The sequence below is a fragment of the Pseudophryne corroboree genome, chromosome 3, assembly GCF_028390025.1.
Source record: "Pseudophryne corroboree isolate aPseCor3 chromosome 3, aPseCor3.hap2, whole genome shotgun sequence".
In the NCBI taxonomy this organism is placed as follows: domain Eukaryota; kingdom Metazoa; phylum Chordata; class Amphibia; order Anura; family Myobatrachidae; genus Pseudophryne; species Pseudophryne corroboree.
In genome coordinates, this window is record NC_086446.1 from 411449672 (window position 1) to 411471795 (window position 22124).

Here is a 22124-nt window from a genome sequence, read left to right on the forward strand (position 1 = left end):
TTATGATTCTAGTACTCAGGTCTGGGGTGATCTTATGTGAAGAGACCTGAATACCGGAACATAATGCTGGGAAAGGGGAAAGGAATGGGATTAGCCCCTGGCACCCTATCTCCGTTGTCTCGCCCGTGCTGTCAGTACACTCTTGCGAGACTATGGTTTCTTGAGCCCATGGCAGCCGCGTTTGAAGCGCGGATTACGTCTGCCCAACTTCGATGCCCCCTCAGGTCTTAATGGGAGACAAAGAGTGAACCGAGACAGGGAGATAACAAGGGGCCCTCTAACTAAACAACAAGGCCAGGGGCTACTAACAAACCTAAAACTAAAGTATGTGCGGATTTCCGCCAGGGAAAAGGACAACCAAAATACTCCACTTGTCCACTCTCCTACACGGCACCGCCGAGTACCGGAGAGGACTGTGGAAGCGGATACCTCCGCAAATGCTCCAAAACCAGCAAACAATATTAAGCGGCCTAGGCCGCAGCACACGGCAGAGCCGTCACTCACGAAACCAAGCGAGATCCTCAATAGAGTGTCACAGGTAAATGAGGACCGGGAGAATTCCTTGGGATGAGATGACAAACACCAAGACTCAGGAACTCAGAAGACTGGAACGACCGGACACAGCAGACCAGGAACAGATCTAAACCAAACATGAGCAGCATGCAGGAAGCTATCACCGGCGTCTGTGTGAGACACTGAGAAGGCATTTAACAGGGAATTCCCCAATCAGAGTCCAGAGCCTGATTACCACCAATGTCGTGCAGCTGCCCTGCTGCACGACCAGAAACATGTGTGCATAGTGATTAACCCACCCTGCAACGGGGAACGCGGTCCGCCCGTGGCGTCCCCGTTGCTAGGGTCCCGGCGGCTCAGCGCGCACGGCGTCCCAGCGTTGCTAGGGACCCGGCGGCTAAGTGCGCTCGGCGTCCCTAGTTGCTAGGCGCCGGGCCGGGAGGACGTCCCGGACCGTGGCGCCTAACAGTACCCCCCCTTGAGGAGGGGTCAACGAACCCCTAAAGCCAGGCTTCTGAGGAAATTCCTGAAAGAACAACTTCTTGAGTCTAGGGGCATGCAGATCCTTATCCAGGACCCAAGATCTTTCCTCCGGACCATAGCCTTTCCAGTGAACCAAAAAGTAAAGCCGGCATCGGGACACTTTAGAATCTAAAATCTTCTCTACCAAGAACTCCTGTTGTCCCTGCACATCCACTGGAGATCTATCCTGGAGGGTCCTCCGAGGAAATCTCCTGGAAGAAACACATTGTTTCAACAGGGAACAGTGGAAAGTATTTCCAATTCTGAGAGATCTTGGCAAGCGTAACCGAAAAGCAACTGGGTTGACCTTCTTAATAATAAGAAATGGTCCAATAAATTTAGGTCCCAGTCTAGCCGAGGGTTGTCGGAGCTTGATGTTACGAGTTGACAACCATACCTTATCTCCCACCTTAAAAGTGCAAGGACGTCGGAGTCTATCAGAAAATTTCTTTTCTTGGAAGGCCGCTTTTCTGAGGGCAAGGTGCACTTTTCTCCAAATTGCTCTGAGATGGGAGGTTAAGGTCAACGGGGAAACTGGAGAATGATGGAAAAAAGAATTGGCTCTAGGATGAAAACCAAAGACTGAAAAGAATGGGGACTCCTTGGTGGAGGAATGACAAGAGTTATTATAAGCAAATTCGGCCAAAGGAAGAAACTCGGACCAATCATTCTGGAATTTGGGCGAATACAAGCGTAAGTACTGTTTTAATGACTGGTTGACTCGTTCGGTTTGCCCGTTAGACTGTGGATGGTAACCAGATGTTAAAGACAGTTTCATCTTCAATGAGGCACAAAAACGTTTCCAGAATCGTGCGATGAATTGCGGACCCCGATCAGAGACAACATCAGTGGGCAAACCATGGAGCCTGAACACATGACGGAGGAACAAAACTGCCAACCCTTGAGCAGAGGGTAATCGGGGAAGAGCAATGAAATGAGCAATTTTACTAAAACGGTCCACTACCACCCAAATGACTCGCAATCCGGCTGAAAGGGGAAGGTCCACCACGAAATCCATGGAAATATGAGACCATTGCCTGAGAGGAACGGATAAAGCAATGAGTTGCCCGATAGGCAATGAACGAGGAACCTTATGCTGTGCACAAACCTGACAGGAATGGACGAATTCCTTAATGTCTTTAGAAAGACTCGGCCACCACACAGAGCGAGAGACTAACTCCAAGGTCTTAGTGATACCCGGATGCCCTGAGACTTTGTTGTCATGAAACTCAGTTTAAACAGTGCCTCTCAAAAATTCGGGGACAAAAAGACAACCAGCAGGAGTAAGTCTAGGAGCTTGGTGTTGAAGCTGGTTTAACTGAGTAAATAAATCCTGTGTGAGGCCTGCCCGGATGACTGAAGATGGAACTATGGGGGTAGTGACAGGATTGCTATTGTGAACTGGAAGAAAGCAACGTGACAGGGCATCAGCTTTCGTATTCTTGGAACCAGGTCTGAAGGTAATTATAAACCTGAAACAAGTAAAAAAACAATGCCCAACGTGCCTGCCAAGCATTAAGTCGTTTGGCTGATTCAATATATTGCAGGTTCTTATGGTCAGTAAAAACAGTAATAGTATGCCTAGCTCCCTCCAACCAATGCCTCCATTCCTCGAAAGACCATTTTACTGCCAGTAATTCCCGATTACCAACGTCATAGTTGGATTCAGCGGAGGAGAATTTCCTGGACATGAAAGCACAAGGATGTAACTCCTGAGACTCCGGATCTTCCTGAGAAAGGATTGCTCCCACTCCAACCTCTGAGACATCAACCTCCACAATAAAGGGAAGCTCCGGATTAGGATGTCTAAGGACAGGAGCCGAGACAAAGGCCTGTTTCAAGGCCCGGAAGGCTAACTCAGCTTCATGCGACCAATTGGAGGGATCCGCTCCTTTCTTAGTCAGAGCTACTATGGGAGCGACTAGGTCAGAAAAAGTATGAATGAACCGCCTATAATAATTAGCAAACCCTAAAAAGCGCTGAATTGCTTTTAAATTTGTGGGTTGCGCCCAATTAAGGATGGCCTGGAGCTTTTTTGGTTCCATGAAAAATCCCTGGGGAGAAATAATATACCCCAAGAAAGACACCTCTGTGATGTGAAAATCACACTTCTCAAGCTTAGCATATAAATGATTCTCTCATAACTTTTGAAGAACCAGACGCACCTGGGTAACATGTTGTTCCATAGACTCAGAGTATATCAAAATGTCGTCTAGATAAACGACCACGAACTTCCCAAGGAAGTCACGGAGAACATCGTTAATGAGGTCTTGAAAAACCGCCGGAGCATTTGACAGGCCGAACGGCATCACCAGGTATTCATAGTGACCCGACTGAGTGCTGAAAGCCGTCTTCCACTCATCCCCAGATTTTATTCGGATGAGGTTGTAAGCTCCCCTAAGATCAATTTTCGAAAAGATCACGGCGGAGCGTAACTGATCAAAAAGCACTGAAATTAAGGGCTAAGGATAGGTGTTTTTCACAGAGATCTTATTCAAGGCCCTAAAATCAATACATGGTCTAAGCGACCCATCTTTTTTCTCAACAAAGAAAATCCTGCACTCAATGGAGATTTAGAAGGTCTAATAAAACCTTTCTTAAGGCTTTCCTGAATATAATTATTCATGGCCGTGGTTTCTGGCCCGGACAGGGCATATAATCTCCCCTTAGGCAAAGTGGCACCTGGAACTAACTCTATTGCACAGTCGTAGGACCGATGGGGAGGCAGAATGTCCGCATTGCCTTTGTAGAACACATCGGCAAAATCCTGATATTCCACAGGAATAAGTTCTGGGACTACTGCCGCAACCCGGACTGGATGGGAAATACATTCCTTACCACAAAAAGGACCCCATTGGGAAATCTCCCCGGACCGCCAATCAATGGTGGGATTATGAAAGGCAAGCCAAGGGTGACCCAAAACTACAGGAACTGCCGGACAATGTGTAAGGTAGAATTCTATCTCTTCAGAATGTAAAGCTCCTACTGTAAGTAATACTGGAGGTGTGCGGTGAGTAATTATCCCATTGGAAAGCGGACCCCCATCTAACCCGTGCATGGTGATTCGTTTATTCAATGGTATCTGAGGAATGCCTAAGGCCTTAGCCCAAGTTAAATCCATAAAATTTCCTGCAGCTCCACTGTCGACAAAGGCCGACACCAATGAACTGAGGCTGCCAAAGGAAATCTTAACCGGAACTAGGAGAGAGTCGTTTGAGGAGATAAGCTGCAGACCTAAGTGAACCCCCTCACAATTCACTTGGTCAGAGCGTTTCCCGACTTGTTCGGGCAGTTGCGAGCAATATGTCCCTTACCACCACAGTACAAACAGAGACCAGAACTTAATCTTCTGGTTCTTTCCTCTGGGGACAGCCGGGATAAACCCATTTGCATGGGCTCCTCGACGTCCTCTGGACAGGTATAAAACACAAGGACTAGGCCTAAAAGTTGTTCCTCTTTCAGCCCTCCGCTCTCGGAGACGACGATCTATTTTAATAGCGAGCTCCATGAGTTTATCGAGAGTCTCAGGAGCGGGATACTGAAGGAGACGGTCTTTAATAAGTTCAGATAAACCGAGGCGAAACTGACTGCGCAGGGCCGGGTCATTCCAGCCAGTCGTTCGACCAACGGCGAAATTCGGTACAATACACCTCTGCTGGATTTTTCCCTTGTTTAAGAGCACGTAGGTGACTCTCAGCTGACGCCTCTCTATCTGGGTCATCATACAACAGACCTAATGATTTAAAAAAGGCGTCTACCGATAACAAAGCAGGATCTTCAGTTTTTAACCCAAACGCCCAGGTCTGTGGATCCCCCTGGAGCAATGACATAATAATCCTAACCCGCTGAGATTCAGTACCAGAGGAACGAGGCCTTAAACGAAAATATAGCTTACAAGCTTCTTTAAAATTAAAAAAATATTTTCGGTTACCCGAAAAAACAGTCAGGTAAATGCATCTTTGGTTCCGGGACCACACTCGGGGAGGCTCGCAAAAGATCTTCCTGCGATCTCACCCGAAGAGAAAGGTCCTGAACCATCTGAGTTAGTTCTTGAATTTGATTAGCAAAAAGCTGACCGGGATTTGGTCCTAACCCTGCCGGATTCATGAAGCCGGATTTTATTCTCACCAAAACAGAATGGGAAAAAATTCAAAACTCCTTTTTTTTTTTTTTTACGTTTTTGGGCCGGTGATAATGTTATGATTCTAGTACTCAGGTCTGGGGTGATCTTATGTGAAGAGACCTGAATACCGGAACGTAATGCTGGGAAAGGGGAAAGGAATGGGATAAGCCCCTGGCACCCTATCTCCGTTGTCTCGCCCGTGCTGTCAGTACACTCTTGCGAGACTATGGTTTCTTGAGCCCATGGCAGCCGCGTTTGAAGGGCGGATTACGTCTGCCCAACTTCGATGCCCCCTCAGGTCTTAATGGGAGACAAAGAGTGAACCGAGACAGGGAGATAACAAGGGGCCCTCTAACTAAACAACAAGGCCAGGGGCTACTAACAAACCTAAAACTAAAGTATGTGCGGATTTCCGCCAGGGAAAAGGACAACCAAAATACTCCACTTGTCCACTCTCCTACACGGCACCGCCGAGTACCGGAGAGGACTGTGGAAGCGGATACCTCCGCAAATGCTCCAAAACCAGCAAACAATATTAAGCGGCCTAGGCCGCAGCACACGGCAGAGCCGTCACTCACGAAACCAAGCAAGATCCTCAATAGAGTGTCACAGGTAAATGAGGACCGGGAGAATTCCTTGGGATGAGATGACAAACACCAAGACTCAGGAACTCAGAAGACTGGAACGACCGGACACAGCAGACCAGGAACAGATCTAAACCAAACATGAGCAGCATGCAGGAAGCTATCACCGGCGTCTGTGTGAGACACTGAGAAGGCATTTAACAGGGAATTCCCCAATCAGAGTCCAGAGCCTGATTACCACCAATGTCGTGCAGCTGCCCTGCTGCACGACCAGAAACATGTGTGCATAGTGATTAACCCACCCTGCAACGGGGAACGCGGTCCGCCCGTGGCGTCCCCGTTGCTAGGGTCCCGGCGGCTCGGCGCGCCCGGCGTCCTAGCGTTGCTAGGGAGCCGGCGGCTAAGTGCGCTCGGCGTCCCTAGTTGCTAGGCGCCGGGCCGGGAGGACGTCCCGGACCGCGGCGCCTAACATTAGCAGTGCAACTGTCTGTGGTAAGGATCGCAGAGACAGCTGCTTTTCAGAGCAACCTTCAGTTGCTCTACACATATAATATCCAACACTGCACGTTGGATGTCAAAGTATCGGGAGGCCTTACTTGCATAATGAATATGCCCTAATGTAAACCAAGTGTATTTTAACCTAAATGTTATACATTAATGATATACTGTACGTAAATGTTTAATAAAGCTGTCAGTAATCTGCTAACATGACCTCTCACAGCAAAGGTAAGCTTATCTTAATTTTATATCAGATAGATAGATAGATAGATAGATAGATAGATAGATAGATAGATAGATAGATAGATAGCAGCGGAGAAGTGCAGACAGGTTGTGATTTATCCTGTCAGTAGGCATTATGTGACTGGTTTACATCATAGACATCCTTTGTGATACCATTCAGCTTTGGTATAAATGTCAATGCTTTGAATAAATCTAGCAGCATTCAGCTATTTCTGCTGATTACTGCCAGCGTAAGGTAATCTTATTTTAACCTAATTGAGAAAATTAGAATGTGTGCCTGCCCAAACCTCGGGTTTTGGGTCTGTATCTCCTTCATGTTTTGGATCTGTATTTGTTTTGCCTCTAATTCCCTTGTGAGTGTTGGATCTGTATTTAGTCTGAATCTGTATTTTATTTTTTTAAATCAATAACATTAATTTCCACTCATTTTCATTACATTTTTGCCACCTCACAGCTCACAATATTTTTTTCATCCAGTTTAGGCCAAAAGGTTGCACAGAGGTAGCTGGATGACTAAACATGTGGCACTTAAACCTCCAACATAGCACATCTAGGAAACAGAATGGCACTGCACTGAGACAGGGTGGCAGTTTAATAAACTATACAAATGTGTGTTGTCACAGTCAGCAATGCTCCAAACAGTACATAATGCAAAGAGTTGCAAGATGGAATTGTCCTTGGGCCCTCCCACCCTCCCTTGTGTTGTATATATTGAACAGGACATACACAGTTTAACAAATTAATCATTTCAGTGACAGGGACTGTCACTTGTGGCTGAAATGATTGGTTTGTTTGGTTCCTCACAAAACAATTTTTTAGAAAGATTATCTCTGATCAGTAATGAGGATGTTGATGATGAGGGTGTTAATTACATTATAATCTTGTAAAAAAAACTAACTTTGGCCTCACAAATGGAGCAGATGCTTTCACAAACATTGTCAGGATTAGGGTAAAAAGAATGCCACACCCAAGAGGTGGCTTTTTTGATCTTCTGCAAGGCATCGCAATGGCTTTATTTTTATCACCGTCAACATCTGCAGCAACTGGTGGCTGACTTACACAAACAACATCATCAACATCCTCAGTGTCAGATAGTATTAGTACACACATATCCCCCTCATCCTGTTCCACTTCCACACACAATTCCTCAATTTCTATTATGTCCTCTTCATCATCACCATCTTTACTTGTACTGCTCCCATGTGCAGATGGTTCAAAAATGGTGGAAGGAGGTGAAAGAGGCTTCTCTATGAGGAAAGTGTGAGAAATGTCAGACTCACACATAGCTCACGTAGACACCCCTAAACACTCCTCAAGAATGTCTGATGGTTCTAATTATGAATGCAGTTTGTCTTTTTTTTTCTTTACCACTCTAAAATTAAATGATTTTACATGCCCTGAGTTAAGCCCTCTATGTCCCTGGGCATCGGCCTTAATAAATGACGTTGATGAACTTGTATTGTCATGACTGCTGGCAGTACCTGCACCACTAGCATGTGCTTCCTGCTCTCCTCTCAATTGTTCATCCTCCATATCTATCCACAAACACGAATGAAGTGCGGTTCAGCACACACAATTTGTACAAAAAATGTAACACCTTCAGTGTGGCACAATACGTGTATGAGTCAGAAATAGTAATCACCAACAGTATGGCACAATATGTGTATGAGTCAGAGATAGTAATCAAACACTGTGGTTTAATATCACCAACAGTGTGGCACAATATGTGTATGAGTCAGAGATAGTAATCAAACACTGTGGTTTAATATCACCAACAGTGTGGCACAATATGTGTATGAGTCAGAGATAGTAATCAAACACTGCAGTTTAAATACACCAACAGTGTCACACAATATGTGTATGAGTAGGAAATAAAATAGATTACTGTGGTACCACCTTCACCCACCTTTCAGATACAGCAGAACGAGTACCCCTGGACTGATAAAGCGGACAGGGCACCCCATCTGTACTAATACAGCAGACAGAGCACCCTGCCTGGACTGATACAGCAGACAGGGCACCCCGCCTGGACTGATACAGGAGACTTAGCACCCCTGGACTATTACAGCAGACAGAGCACCCGCCCCACGCCATACAACACAGTACTGAGACGGAAACATCCATCCAGTATACTCTCCACAGCTGGAGTGAAGAAGGCACCAATCATCGGGAACCTTTATAGTATCCAAAAACGGTGAGAATCTGACAGCGGGATGATGACGTTTGGCCTTGATTAGGGATCCAAGTAAGGTGGGAAGTCCCAAGCTGCACTCAATTCCCGCCTCGGATTCCAGGCTCATCTCTGATGAAATTAATGAAATGTCTGCAGGTTGAGATTTATCACTTCAGTATGCTGATTATAGGACTGGTTTGAATCAGAAAGCTTTTATGATGTCACTCAGTATTGTTATAAATGTCACTTCTTGGAATAAAACTCAGTAGTCAGCTGTCTCAGATGACATCTCTCACCATAAATTCATCTTATTTTACCCTAATAGTCATACAAATATAATGATAGATAGCAGTGGTGAAATGCCTGCAGGTGAGATTTCGCACATTTGAAACAAAACATAAAAGAAATATGGTAAAACCGAGTGCGGGCATATTTCTTTTCTGTTTTGTTTCATTTTGCCTAGTGCTTTCATGGCTGCTTTCAATCAAGGTCTAGTTGGGTGTGTCTCACAAGCCAGCCCTTTTATAGCTGCCCCCCTCTTTACCTGAGAGTTGAGTGCAGTTAACAGCAATGTAATGGTGTGTGGGCATATATGCTAGTGTAGGGACTACGGCTACAAGCGTAAATGTTTTGAAAAAATCCCCATGATTTTATTTTCTAGAACCACACAGATTTGCAGTATATTATTAGCACTGATGGCAATTCTTTTTCTGTTTTGTATACATATATGGCATTAATATTGCCATGTAGCTGGTACCATGTACAATATGGGTACCACCAATTGCTGGTATATGTATTTTCTGTTTCAAGATTTTGCCTAGTGCTATCATGGCTGCTCTCAATCAAGAGTATAAAAAGCCTATTTGGGTATGGCTCACAGGGCAGCCCCTGGATAGATGTTCCCCCCTGTACCTGAGAGTTGAGTGCACTTAACTGAAATTTAATTATGTCTTGGGCATATTCGCTATAGTATGGACTTGCAGATAATTGCAGTCCCTTGACAAAGGGCTGCAAGCTTAAATGTTTTGATTAAAATATGAACAAAATCCCCATGCTTTTATTTGCTAGAAACATACGCACAGATTTGCAGTATAACAAAAGTCTTTCTGTTTAGTTATGTAACTGGCTAACATCATAGACAGCCTGTGTGATGTCACTCATGAACTTGAATTATGTAACCAACAAGTACTTTACTAAAATGCATGCAAACGTATCTGGCACTACACTATTTTATTTTTTGTAATAGAATATTTAGTTTAACATAATCTTAAACATGATTTTATTTAATTTCCGAGAAGTCTCTAGACAGTGACACCCTCTTTTCACTTACCTTGCCAGGCCAGCCAGACTCCTCCACTCCATGCTGGTCAAGACTTGCTGCTTTGAGAGGAAAAGCTCCCCAGAGTTCTTTTCTCTCTAAGCACAATTCCATTTTAGAGCAAGCAAACACGACATTCTGAGACATTAAATGCCTTTCCACATTCCAGAGAGCTCCCTACTGACTGCAGATATTGGACTTTTTGTCCCTTAGTAGTAAGACACGGAATGTATGTAGAATAAAAAATGCCATCTCAGAAGTGATTCTAGTGTATTTTTTATTACTGGTTTATTTTTACCTCCAACAAACCAGAAAAAAGTAAAATCATTGTGCAGTCATCATTCGCTTCTGAATTAATGACAGATTAGGACCAAGGTCAAGTATATGTAAATTTAGAATAAATTGCCTAAGGTTCTCTTTATCCTCACTTCTACACTGCACATTTGGGTAACAAACTAGCCCTATTAATGCCACTCAGATTAGAATGTAACAGCAGCCTTCTGAATTCTGAACACCTGGATATACATGCAGTACAAGACTGTTTTCTCCATAGCTGTAGAGTGCAAGATGGATTTTCTATCGCTTTTGAAAGTGTTGGCTACATACAATGGAGGCGACCATTTCATAGGCTGGTACAATAATTCTGAGAATGCAGAGTACCAACTGTAAAGGAACTAATGACATCAATGATCATTAGTTCAGCCCACAAAATGGTTCCCCCCACTGTTTATAGGTGACAATAATGTCATTAGATTAGTTCCAGGACCACCATTTACAACACTAATAACCAAAATTATTAAAATGGCAACCACATCTGGAAAGCCAGTACAAAGCTGCCATATTGTCAAAAACAAAGGGCTTTTGGACCATTCAGATCATACTTACCTACTCTCCTGGAACCTCTAGGAGACTGATTTTTCGGGTAGTCCCCCGGTCTCCCAGAAGAGTGAGTGCTCCTCCCACATCCTGCCCACTTCCTAGTGACGTGTGTAGGTTGTAGAGAATAGTACAAAGAATAATAGTCCGTGAGGAGGGACCGGCGTTCAGTGAGATGATTCTATAACAATCTCATCATTTTAGCACCACCCCCTCTTCATATTTGCATGTTTTGCTGCATTTTATTGTGAGAGTGGTGCCTAATGAAATGAAAATAATAGTCCAGTCCAACCCTCATCACTAAAAGGAAAATTAAGAAAGTAGGTAAGTATGATCCAGAGTCACATAAGAAAAGGGACACTATTTTGTCAAATGTATTTGTTTGAACTGTAATAAAACTAAATATATATCTGCTTTGAACACGTCTTATGAATATACATATATATATATTTATATATAATTATAATAAAATGCACAAATTTAAGGTGAAACATGGAAGTACGAATTCAGCATAGAATATGATGTCATTTTGCAGCTATATTGATGATGTCCGACAGTAGAAATCAGCTGAAGGCACCCAATAACTCTGTCTCTGCCAAATGGGAATATAACTCTCTCTATATAAATCTGGGTACCAACCTAAATCTACTTATAAGGCACTATATTGTTGAAAGAGAGAGAAGATTAAGCACCAGCTACCACTTGTATTTTAAGTGGGGTTGTTTTTTTTTTTTACACCAGAGAGGTTAGGGTGGCAATCTGCAGCTATTCCAACAGTTGGAGTTTCTTATGCTATCCGTCAGCAGAACTTCTCATTTCCATGTCTGGTTAGTGCATGGATCACATAGGTTCCCACAGAAACTTCTCCAATCTCTTTATGGTAGAAGACCAAGACGAGACACCTTAGCTGACAAGAAAGAGTGAATGATAAAGACAATGGTTTTTGGGCAAGAATGAAGATCCAGTTGCTGGAAAGAAAAAGAAAACACGTTAACGCTAGAATAGGTGGATAATACTGAATAATGTCATAAAGAAATTATAATAAAAGATAATGTTAAATCCTTGGTTTACGTACAAGTTCTCCCTCAGGGTTTCCAAAGTCCAGATACAGCATCCTGCTGCCATCGTCAGAAGACATCCGGAGCTTCTCAAAAGGTTTATGGAGGTGGACAACCTTGCTAAGTCCAGGCTCTTCCGTGAACAGTGTGAACCCTTGATCAATGTGTATGGAGAGTGCGCACTCTTTCCCACCCCACGTACATGCTGGGCAGAGAGAAATTCACAATAATTACTATTCAGCATGACAACTCATATGACACTAAGGTACGCAAACAGTGCGTCACCTACACAGCACAGACATCCTCTTATCTACTGCATGTTTATCTTTCTGTTAGCGTTACTAGCTTTACCAAATAAAAAAGTTAGATGGCCCAGCACTTAAAATTGTCACAATGGTTTCTACTGCACCCTCACAAAAACATGCAGAACTGCTCTGGATTAATTTGGGAAACGGGAGATTAAAACTGATTTAGGAATAGCTAAATAGCACTACATACTTGCCATGCAGTTTACATTACAGGTTGATACACAGAGCTGTATCATGCACTAGTCTACCCAGGACTGTACAGGTAAGAGGGAGCAATCCACTGGACTGGAGGTAAGAAGCTTTCATTGTCACCACTAAAAAAGATCTCAACTGTAAGGGTGGTCAGACTATGGAATTCTCCCCAAAGGGAGGTAGTGAAGGTTAATGTATTAACACAATGTACAAGTGGGTTGGATTACATTCTTACAAGAATATCTCTATTATCATTAAATGAGATTATTCAAGGTAATTGATTTAGGGAATTAATCTGATTGCCATTATAGAATCAGAAATTAATTACTTTCTCCATTGTGGGGACAAATTTGCCACGGTCATGCTGGAGTTCTATTTTGTCTTCCCCTGGAAAATCATGACTTATGCAACATTCTAGTGGTGGATTTTTGGGGCCTTGAAAATCTCTGCGGCAACCCATAAAGTCCCACATGCCATCCAATAAATCCAGTCTCCATTCCTATTAGCCAATTTGAATGACCCTATACCGGCTCAAATTAAAGTTTGGGAGGGGGGCCCTGGGAAAATAACGTGTGGAGTCCTGCCAATAGAATTGTGAATAAGATATGCTGGCAAAGTTATTGAAATATAATGTGTAGCTCAGCACCACAAATGTGTTAAACACACTGAAATGCGCCCAGTTCACAGTATGCCATATAGAAACCGCACTTCACATATGCCACAGCAGCCCCCATGCTCGTGATATAGCTATGTGTGTGGGGGCTCCTGGGCATTACCCCAGCTGCCCTCTTGCTAATGCTGCTCTGACTATATGTATATCTATGTCTCAGCACTGCGCCACACTCCCCTCCTATCCCCGCTACACTGTATCATCTCTACCAAGCTGTGCCCTAACTAACCATTATTTTCATTTCTGTATTTATTTTGTCTGCCTTGTATGCCCTATTTTATGTACAGTATGCTCTGTTTTCACCACTGTCTTTTGCTGCTGAGCACTGTGGTGCCTTAGAAATCAATGACAATAAATGGAGCAATTCAATTGTTGCTCCGTTTAGAGGCCCGGTAGCTGCGGGGGTGACATTTCTTCTGGCAGCCTCTTGAGGTGCGAGAAGAAATGTGTGCTACGCCGGCACTTTCGGCTTCCAATCGGGACTTTGGACGCCCAAACCAGGACTAGTTGGGTTTAGACATTTTATGCGATTAAACCCTGTTTGGGTGCAACAGATGAGAAAAACAGATGCCCAAAACAATTGAATCACCCCCTTAATGTTATTAAAGGAAAATACTGGTACAATTCTTAAGAACCCCTCTCCACCCTCCCAGAGTTTGTTGACACCCTGCTAATTACACAACCTACTGAACGCCACAGATCATACCGTTACCTGCAAAATTTGCCTGGAGAACAGATTATGGACCCTGTACAGTAAGGATTGCAATCCTTTTTATTTGCATGCTGGCGGCTCGCAGAAATTGTGGATGCCTCCTGCTGGCGCAGCATGGGTGCAATGGCAGGAGAGCCGCCATCTCTGTGATCGGAGCAGCTGCGTGTGACATCACACAACCGCCCCAATCACGCCCACGCCACACACCCCGTTTGCCCCACCACGCCTCTGTTTGCCCTGACACCGCCCCCGCAAGGCTCCGTCTCCGCCAAGGAAATGGAGCACTGCCGCCCCCCTCCTGAAGTAGTACAGGCACATGCGCAAGACGGGCCCTGCGCATGTTCCGACATCATCGTATTTTTTGTGGTTGGATCCTGAATCAGGTCGTATGAGCTGAATTCAATTAGCCGTAAAATCATAGTAATTTTCGCGGGTATATGCGCATCCGCGATTCGCCTATTCAATTGCAAATTCACGAAAATGGGATTACCGCAAAAATTGTTGCTGGGCGTTATGGTAGACTTCCCATTGTTAACTCTCTTTCTGCGAGGTAGATTGGGTTCCACAGGGAAACATCAGGGTGTAGAGTGGATCTTGATCCAGAGGCACCAACAGGTCAAAGCTTTAGGCTGTCCAAGGATGCATTGGGGCCTTCTCTATAACCCCTCCAGGCACTGTGAGCTCAGTTTCGTTAACCAGTCCAATGCAGGAGCAGGTAAGAGAGAAGGTTAGTCACATAGAACTACGTTCTCACGACAGGAGAAGGGACCAGCGGCTAATGTCATACAAACCCATAGAAGCTAGGTGCGTCAGGGTGGGCGCCCTGTGGAACCCAATGTACCTTGCAGAAAGAGAGTTAACAATGGTAAGTCTACCATAATGCTCCTTTTCTGCAGCAGGTTACATGCGCCTTAGCGGGTATGAGAACCCGGCGTCCAAAGGAAGCATCCTGGGAGGCGGAAGTATCAAAGGTATAGAACCTAATAAACGTGTTCACAGAGAACCATGTAGCCCCCTTGCACAATTGTTCTATGGACGTGCCACGGCGGGCCGCCCAAGAAGGTCCAACAGACCGAGTAGAATGGGCATTAAAAGCAGCAGGAACTGGGAGACCAGCCTGCGCATAAGCTTGTGCAATCACCATTCTAATCCATCTGGCCAAGGTTTGCTTATTCACAGGCCAGCCACGTTTGTAAAAACCAAACAAAACAAAAAAGAAATCTGACCTCCTGATAGAGGCAGTCCTCTCCACATATATACGGAGAGCCCTTACCACATCCAAAGACTGCTCTTCGGAGGACAAATCAGAAGAGATAATGGCCCTCATTCAGAGTTGATCGCTCGCTTGCAACTTTTTGATCAGATAGTCGCTGCCTATGGGGGAGTGTATTTTCACTTTGCAAGTGTGTGAACGCTTTTGCAGCCGACGACACAAAAAAGTTTTTTGCAGTTTCTGAGTAGCTCTGGACTAACTCAGCCGCTGCGATCACTTCAGTCTTTTTGGTCCCGGAATTGACGTCAGTCACCCACCCTGCAAACGTTTGGACATGCCTGCGTTTTTCCAAACACTCCCAGAAAACGGCCAGTTGACACCCATAAACGCACTCTTTCTGTCAATCACCTTGCTATCGGCTGTGCGAATGGATTCTACGTTAAATCCATCGCCCAGCACTGATCCTCTTTGTACCCGTACGACGCGCCTGCGCATTGCGGTGCAGTTTTGCCGAGATGTAACCTGATCGCAGCGCTGCAAAAAGTTGCTAGCGAGCAATCAACTCGGAATGACCACCAATGGCTGGAACCACAATCTCTTGGTTAAGGTGAAAAGATGACACCACCTCAGGTAAATAACCTGGGCGAGTTCTAAGTACTGCCCAGTCACGGTGAAATATTTGAAAGGGTGGATGACAGGACAATGTGCCTAAGTCCGACACCCTTCTTGCAGAGGCAATAGCCAGTAAAAACAAGTCCTTGGCCATGAGCCATTTAAGGTCCACCGTCTCAAGATGTTCAAATGGAGACTCTTGCATTCAGGACAACAGACAGATCCCATGGAGCCACAGGAGGGACATAAGGAGGCTGAATCCGTAAGACAACCTAAGTGAATGTATGAACGTCAGGTATAGACGCAATTTTTCTCTGAAACCATACCGACAAGGCAGATATGTGAACCTTGAGGGTGGCCAGACGAAAGCCTAAGTCCAGGCCTCTTTGCAGAAAAGCCAGAATTCTGGAAGTTCTGAATCTGTATACATCATAATTCTTATCAACACACCAGGTGAAGTAAGAATTCCAGACCCTGTAATAAATCCAAGCAGATGCCGGTTTGCAGGCTTTTAACATAGTTTGGATGACCACCTCAGAGAATCCTTTGGCTCTCAGGAGTGATGCCTCAAGAGCCACGCCGTCAAAGCCAGCCTGGCCAGGTCCGGATAAAGACAAGGGCCCTGTACGAGGAGGTCTGGGCGCTGAGGAAGTAGAAGAGGACGCTCTGTCGATAGACGCTGCAGTTCTGAGAACCAATGCCGTCTGGGCCACGCTGGAGTGACTAGAAGTAGATTCCTCTTTCTTGTTTGAACTTCCGCAGGACCCTGGGCAAGAGTGACACTGGAGGGAACACGTAGGGCAGCCGAAAGTTCTGTGGAATAGCCAGTGCATCCACGAACGCTGCTTGAGGATCCCTGGTCCTTGATCCCAAGACCGGAACCTTGTGATTGTGTCGTGACACCATCAGGTCTATGTCTGGTAGGCCCCACTTGTCCACTAGGAGTTGAAAGACTTCTGGATGAAAACTCCACTCTCTGGCGTGCACGTCCTGGCTACTGAGGAAGTCCGCTCCAGTTTAGGATGCCCAGAATGAACACTGCCGATATTGCTGGCAGATGGCATTCCGCCCAACAAAGGACGCTTCCATCATAGCCATGCGGCGTCGCGTGCCACCTTGATGGTTTATGTATGTCACTGTAGTGGCATTGTCTGACCGTACATGAACCGGCCTGTTCTGTACCAGAGGCAGGGCGAGAGTCAATGCACTGAACACCGCCCGCGACTCCAGAATGTTTATTGGGAGGAGTGACTCCTCCTTGGTCCAGTGACCCTGAAAAGAGTGTTGCTCCAACATCGCACCCCATCACCTCAGACTGGCGTTCGTTGTCAGCAGGACCCAGTCGGGGATCCAGAAGGGACGGCCCCTGCTCAATTGCTGGTCCTGTAGCCAGCCACCAGGTCAGCGACAGATGAACCTCCAGAGTCAAAATAATCATGTGAGATCTGATCCGATGAGGTAGGCCGTCCCACTTGGAAAGGATAAACCTCTGCATAGGGCGAGAATGAAATTGAGCTACTCTACCATGTTGAATGCCGACACCATCAGGCCAAGTACTTGCATCCATCGCCGAGTGCATCAACACTCTGGGGTGACAAAGGAAGCATCTTATCCTGTCTTGAAGTCTCAGGACTTTTTCTGGAGACAGAAACAGTCGTTGACTGTGTGTGTCCAGGAGTGCACCCAGGTGCACCATGCTCTGAGCTGGGACCAGCGAGGATTTCTTCCAATTGATGAGCCACCCGTGGGCTTGTAGGAAACTTACCGTCAGTTGTAGATGACTGAGGAGGACATCGTGGGAGTTTGCCAGAATCAGCATGTCGTTCAAAAAGAGCAGGAACCTGACTCCCTGGCGACGGAGATGGGCCGTCATTACGGCCATGACGTTGGTGAAGATCTGAGGAGCCGTAGCCAGTCCAAATGGCAGAGCCTGGAACTGACAGTGGAGGATGACAATAGCAAACCGCAGATACTGCTGATACGACATATATACAGGTATGCATCCTGTATATCCAGGGATACCATATACTCTCCGGTTTCCATAGCCAGTATTATTAAGCGCCTTGTTTCCATACAGAACTTGGACACTCTCACAAACTTATTTAGTGATTTAAGGTTGAGTATAGGCCGGAAAGACCTATTGGGTTTTCGGTACTAGAAACAGGGTTGAGTAGTAACCTCTGCCTCTCTGGGCCAGAGGTATGCCTGACATTTTGATTTCCCTTGAGGCCGAAATGAACAAAAAGTGGTACCTTTAGCCTTCTGTGCAGAAGGATTAGTATTTGGGAGAAAGGCAGTCTTAGCAGCCACCAATTCAGACACAATTTTATTTAGGTCTACCCGAAACAAAATGTCCCCCTTAAAGGGGAGTACCTCCAAGGTATTTTTGGAGTCTAGGTCCACCTTCCATGACCTCAACCACAGAATACGGCAAGCCAGGACAGATGCAGTCGATGCCTTGGCTGCCAACACACCCGTCTCAGAGGATGCCTCCTGAATGTAATAGGCGGCGCTGGTATTGTGAGACAGGTATTATCTGACAGTCGGGCAGCTCTTCACCTAATGCCTGAACCCATGCTTCAATTCCATTTGCAGCCCAAGAGGCCGCGTTAGTGGGTCTATGTATAGCACCTGTAAGGGAGTAAATAGATTTCAGGCATCCCTCCACACGTTTATGTGTCGGTTCCTACGGTGAGGAGACAGTGGTGACAGGCAGAGTGGACGACACCACTAGGCGGATATTATGAGAATCCACCGGTGGTGAATTTTTCCACTCGTTACATAACTCTGCAGGGAGAGGATAGCGAGCCAAGGCCCGTTTAGACAGACAATGGTGGTCATTTCGAGTTGATCGCTCGCTGCCGATTTTCGCAGCGCAGCGATCAAGTGAAAAAACTGCAATTCTGCGCATGCGCATGGTACACAGCGCGCATGCGCTAAGTACTTTCACACAAAACTTTATAGTTGTACCCAAGCTCGAATTACGTTTTTCAGTCGCTCGAGTGATCGTAGTATGATTGACAGGAAGTGGGTGTTTCTGGGTGGCAACTCTGCATTTTCAGGGAGTGTGCTAAAAAACGCAGGCAAGCCAGGCAAAAACGAGTGGCTGGAGAAACGGGGGAGTGGCTGGCCGAACGCAGGGTGTGTTTGTGACGTCAAACCAGGAACTAAACAGACTGCAGTCATCGCAAGATAGGAGTAGGTCTGGAGCTACTCAGAAACGGCATGACATTTTTCACGCGCAATTCTGCTAATCTTTCGTTCGCACTTTTGCTAAGCTAAGATACACTCCCAGAGGGTGGCGGCCTTGCGTGTGCACTGCTGCTAAAAGCAGCTAGCGAGCGAACAACTCGGAATGAGGGCCAATATACACTCCCCAGCGTCTGCCATTGCCTGCAGCCGCTGAGGGTGTGGGATCCTGCCATGCTGACCGATCAGCAATGATCGGCAGCACAGCAGACACAGCGGGAGGTGCAGGGAGGCAGAGGGACCTTCTGGTCCCTCTGACAGCAACAGCGGAGGGAAGTTTCCCTTCTCTGCCGCTAGTAACACAGTTTATCTGACTGGTCGTATCCTGTGCGACCAGGTCAGATAAAGCACTTGTAGGCATGGTCGCATCTGATGCGACCATGCCAGACAAGTGGTTAAATGGGGCGTTAGTACACCCGACCTGTGCTCTATCGCCCTGGTGGTTTAATGGGGTCCCTGCTCGGTGACGGTGTCCACGCCAGCGCCGCAACCCATCTCCCTAGGTCGCGGACAGAATGCGATTTAATGGTGGGTCCCGCTTGGGGGACCCTCTTACCTCCTCCCCGTAGCAGCCACGCGAACCAGGAGAGTGACTGCGACCATGTGCCTAAAGCCGAAGCGTCTCCGCCGCAAATACCCGGGAACAGGCCGCGGGAGTATGCAACGCCGCTTGGGAGGTGATGGAGCTGCAGCGCTGAAGTGTCACCATGACATACAGCGCTGACAGCCCAGTTTTGAAAACATTTTCTGTCAGATAAAGATGTTAAGTGACCTGCTACTACAGACACCAACTGAAACTGAGCTCACAGTGCCTGGAGGCGGGCTTATAGAGGAGGCCCCAATGCATCCTGGGACAGCCTACAGCTTTGGCCTGTTGGTGCCTCTGGATCAAGATCCACTCTACACCCTCATGTGTCCTTGTGGAAACCAATGTAACCTGCTGCAGAAAAATGGTTAAATCTACCAGTACCCCCAAAATAGCTAAACTAACATCGGATAACAATATAAGGGTTTATTACTGGTTATAATAAAAGTATTTCTGGTACTTACAGTAAATTGGGTTAAATGACTGTTATATGCATTTTTTTTATATGTAAATAAATTATAGAAAGCTATTTTTTTTCAGCAATATAAGAGATAACATTTAATTCCGGGTACATAAAGTACATAAATATATATTTGGGTCATTTTAGGGCACTTTTGAAAAAAAGAAAGTTGAAACAGACCGATTGCTCCCACCTGCAAGTCTAAAAACACTTGTCCCACTCACAAAGCACCTCAATATACCTGTCCCATACCTTGTACCCCAATTTCCATCATTTCTCCCAAAATTGAGAAATCATTATTGGCCAAATAAAAATAATTAAAAACTTCTAAGTGTCTAATTAGTCATTCAGGGGGGTGTCCCAACATTTTTTACTCAAAATAGGGATTCTTACCAAGTTTATCACCTGCTCAAGGTTGGTGAATTGAAATTTGCAGGAAAATTACCATTAATCTGTTTTCGCAGACAACTGAATAGGCCTTTTTGCGAATTTACCGCAATTTGCGTTAAATTAGCATTTTTATTTTTGCGGCTATCTGAATTCGGTCCTAAGAAGCATATGTACTAAGCTTTAGAAGGTGATAAAGTGAAAAGAAATACAACAGCTCCTAACTGCCATGTTACAGGCTGTGTTTGAAAAGTTACAGGAGCAGGTTGGCTGGTACTTTATCTCTCTCCAAGACCTAAGGCCCATAGACACTGGGAGACTTTGACCTCAAAATCGTTCATTTTGGCCATTTTGAACGATTTTGAGGTCAAAGTCTCCCAGTGTGTATGGGCTAGCGACGAACGACTGGTGATGATGCGCACCTCCGCATCATTGCCAGCAAGGTGTGCCGTCAGCTGGATTTACCAGCATGTTTGCAGATGATGGTTCATTTTCCAGCCATCATCGCTCAGTGTATACGGCCGCGAGCAATGATGGCTGGAAGAGGAACCATCATCTGCCCGGCGGAGCCGCCCTGCACTCACCTGAAGCCCCACCTGCTCCGACGCCACAGTTCCGCCAGCTCCCTCCTGCTCAGCTTGCTCCCTCCAGCTCAGAGATGCAGAGACGCAGCGGCTGCGGCACCGATCCTATAGCAGTGAAGTGAGTCGCTGCATGAAGCTGGCCACCAATGTTTATTTAATTTACTTTTATTTAAGCCAGTAATATATACATTACTGGCACATGTCAGCAATGTATATATTACTGGCACCACTGCCCACCAATGACATTTCTTTAAGCCAGTAATATATACATTGCTGGCACATGTCAGCAATGTATATATTACTGGCACCAGTGCCCACCAATGACATTTCATTAAGCCAGCAATATATACATTGCTGGCACAGGCCAGCAATGTATATAACCCAGAGACAAACACTTGTTGGCAGCGACTCACTTCACAATGTGCTGCTGCCGCTGCAAGATGCTCCTCAAACGCACATCTCCAAGTGCGCTGGAGGGAGCAGGGCGGGACCGCAGCACCGTAGCTTGAGGGGCTTGGGGAGGGAGCAGGGTGGGCCTGCGGCACCGTAGCCGGAGGGGCTTGGGGAGGGAGCAGGTCGGGACCGCGGCACCGTAGCCGGACGGGCTTGGGGTGGGAGCAGGGCGGGACCGTGGTACCGTAGCCGGAGGGGCTTGTGGAGGGGGCAGGGCGGGTCCGCCGGGCTGAAAGTAGTTCATCTTTCAGCCATCATCGCTAAAGGGTGGGAGTAGAGGTCATTTTATGACTCTCCTGCCGTAATGTGTAAAAAGGGGGACTACTGCCGTAATGTGTAAAAAGGGGGACTACTGCCATAATGTGTAAAAAGGGGGACTACTGCCATAATGTGTAAAAAGGGGGACACTGCTGCCATAATGTGTAAAAAGGGGACACTGCTGCCGTAATGTGTAAGAAGGGGGACACTGCTGCCGTAATGTGTAAAAAGGGCGACACTGCTGCTGTAATGTGTAAAAAGGGGGACTGCTGACATAATGTGTAAAAAGGGGGACACTGCAGCTGTAATGTGTAAAAAAGGGGACTGCTGACGTAATGTGTAAAAAGGGGGGACACTGCTGCCATAATGTGCATAAATGAGGACTCTGCCTGCAATTTATATATTAAGTATATATTATACATAAACATTGGTGGTCAGTGGTACCAGAACATATACATTGCTGGCCTCTGCCAGCAATGTATATATTATCAGCATAAATAATCATTGGTGGCAGTAATAAATATATATATAT

At 45.9% G+C, this 22124-nt stretch overlaps 1 protein-coding gene across 1 annotated transcript in view; it reads right to left on the minus strand.

Moving 5' to 3' along the window:
• Window positions 1-10234: 10234 nt before the first annotated feature.
• SNTA1 (syntrophin alpha 1) overlaps window positions 10235-22124 on the minus strand; it is a 107985-nt gene continuing 96095 nt past the window's right edge. Inside the window, exons 7-8 of the mRNA XM_063960203.1 lie at window positions 11926-12113; window positions 10235-11818 (exon numbers count right to left, since the gene is read on the minus strand). Of these exons, the coding sequence (XP_063816273.1) occupies window positions 11726-11818; window positions 11926-12113 (281 nt within the window). The 3' untranslated portion in view covers window positions 10235-11725. The remainder of the gene's footprint in view (window positions 11819-11925; window positions 12114-22124) is intronic.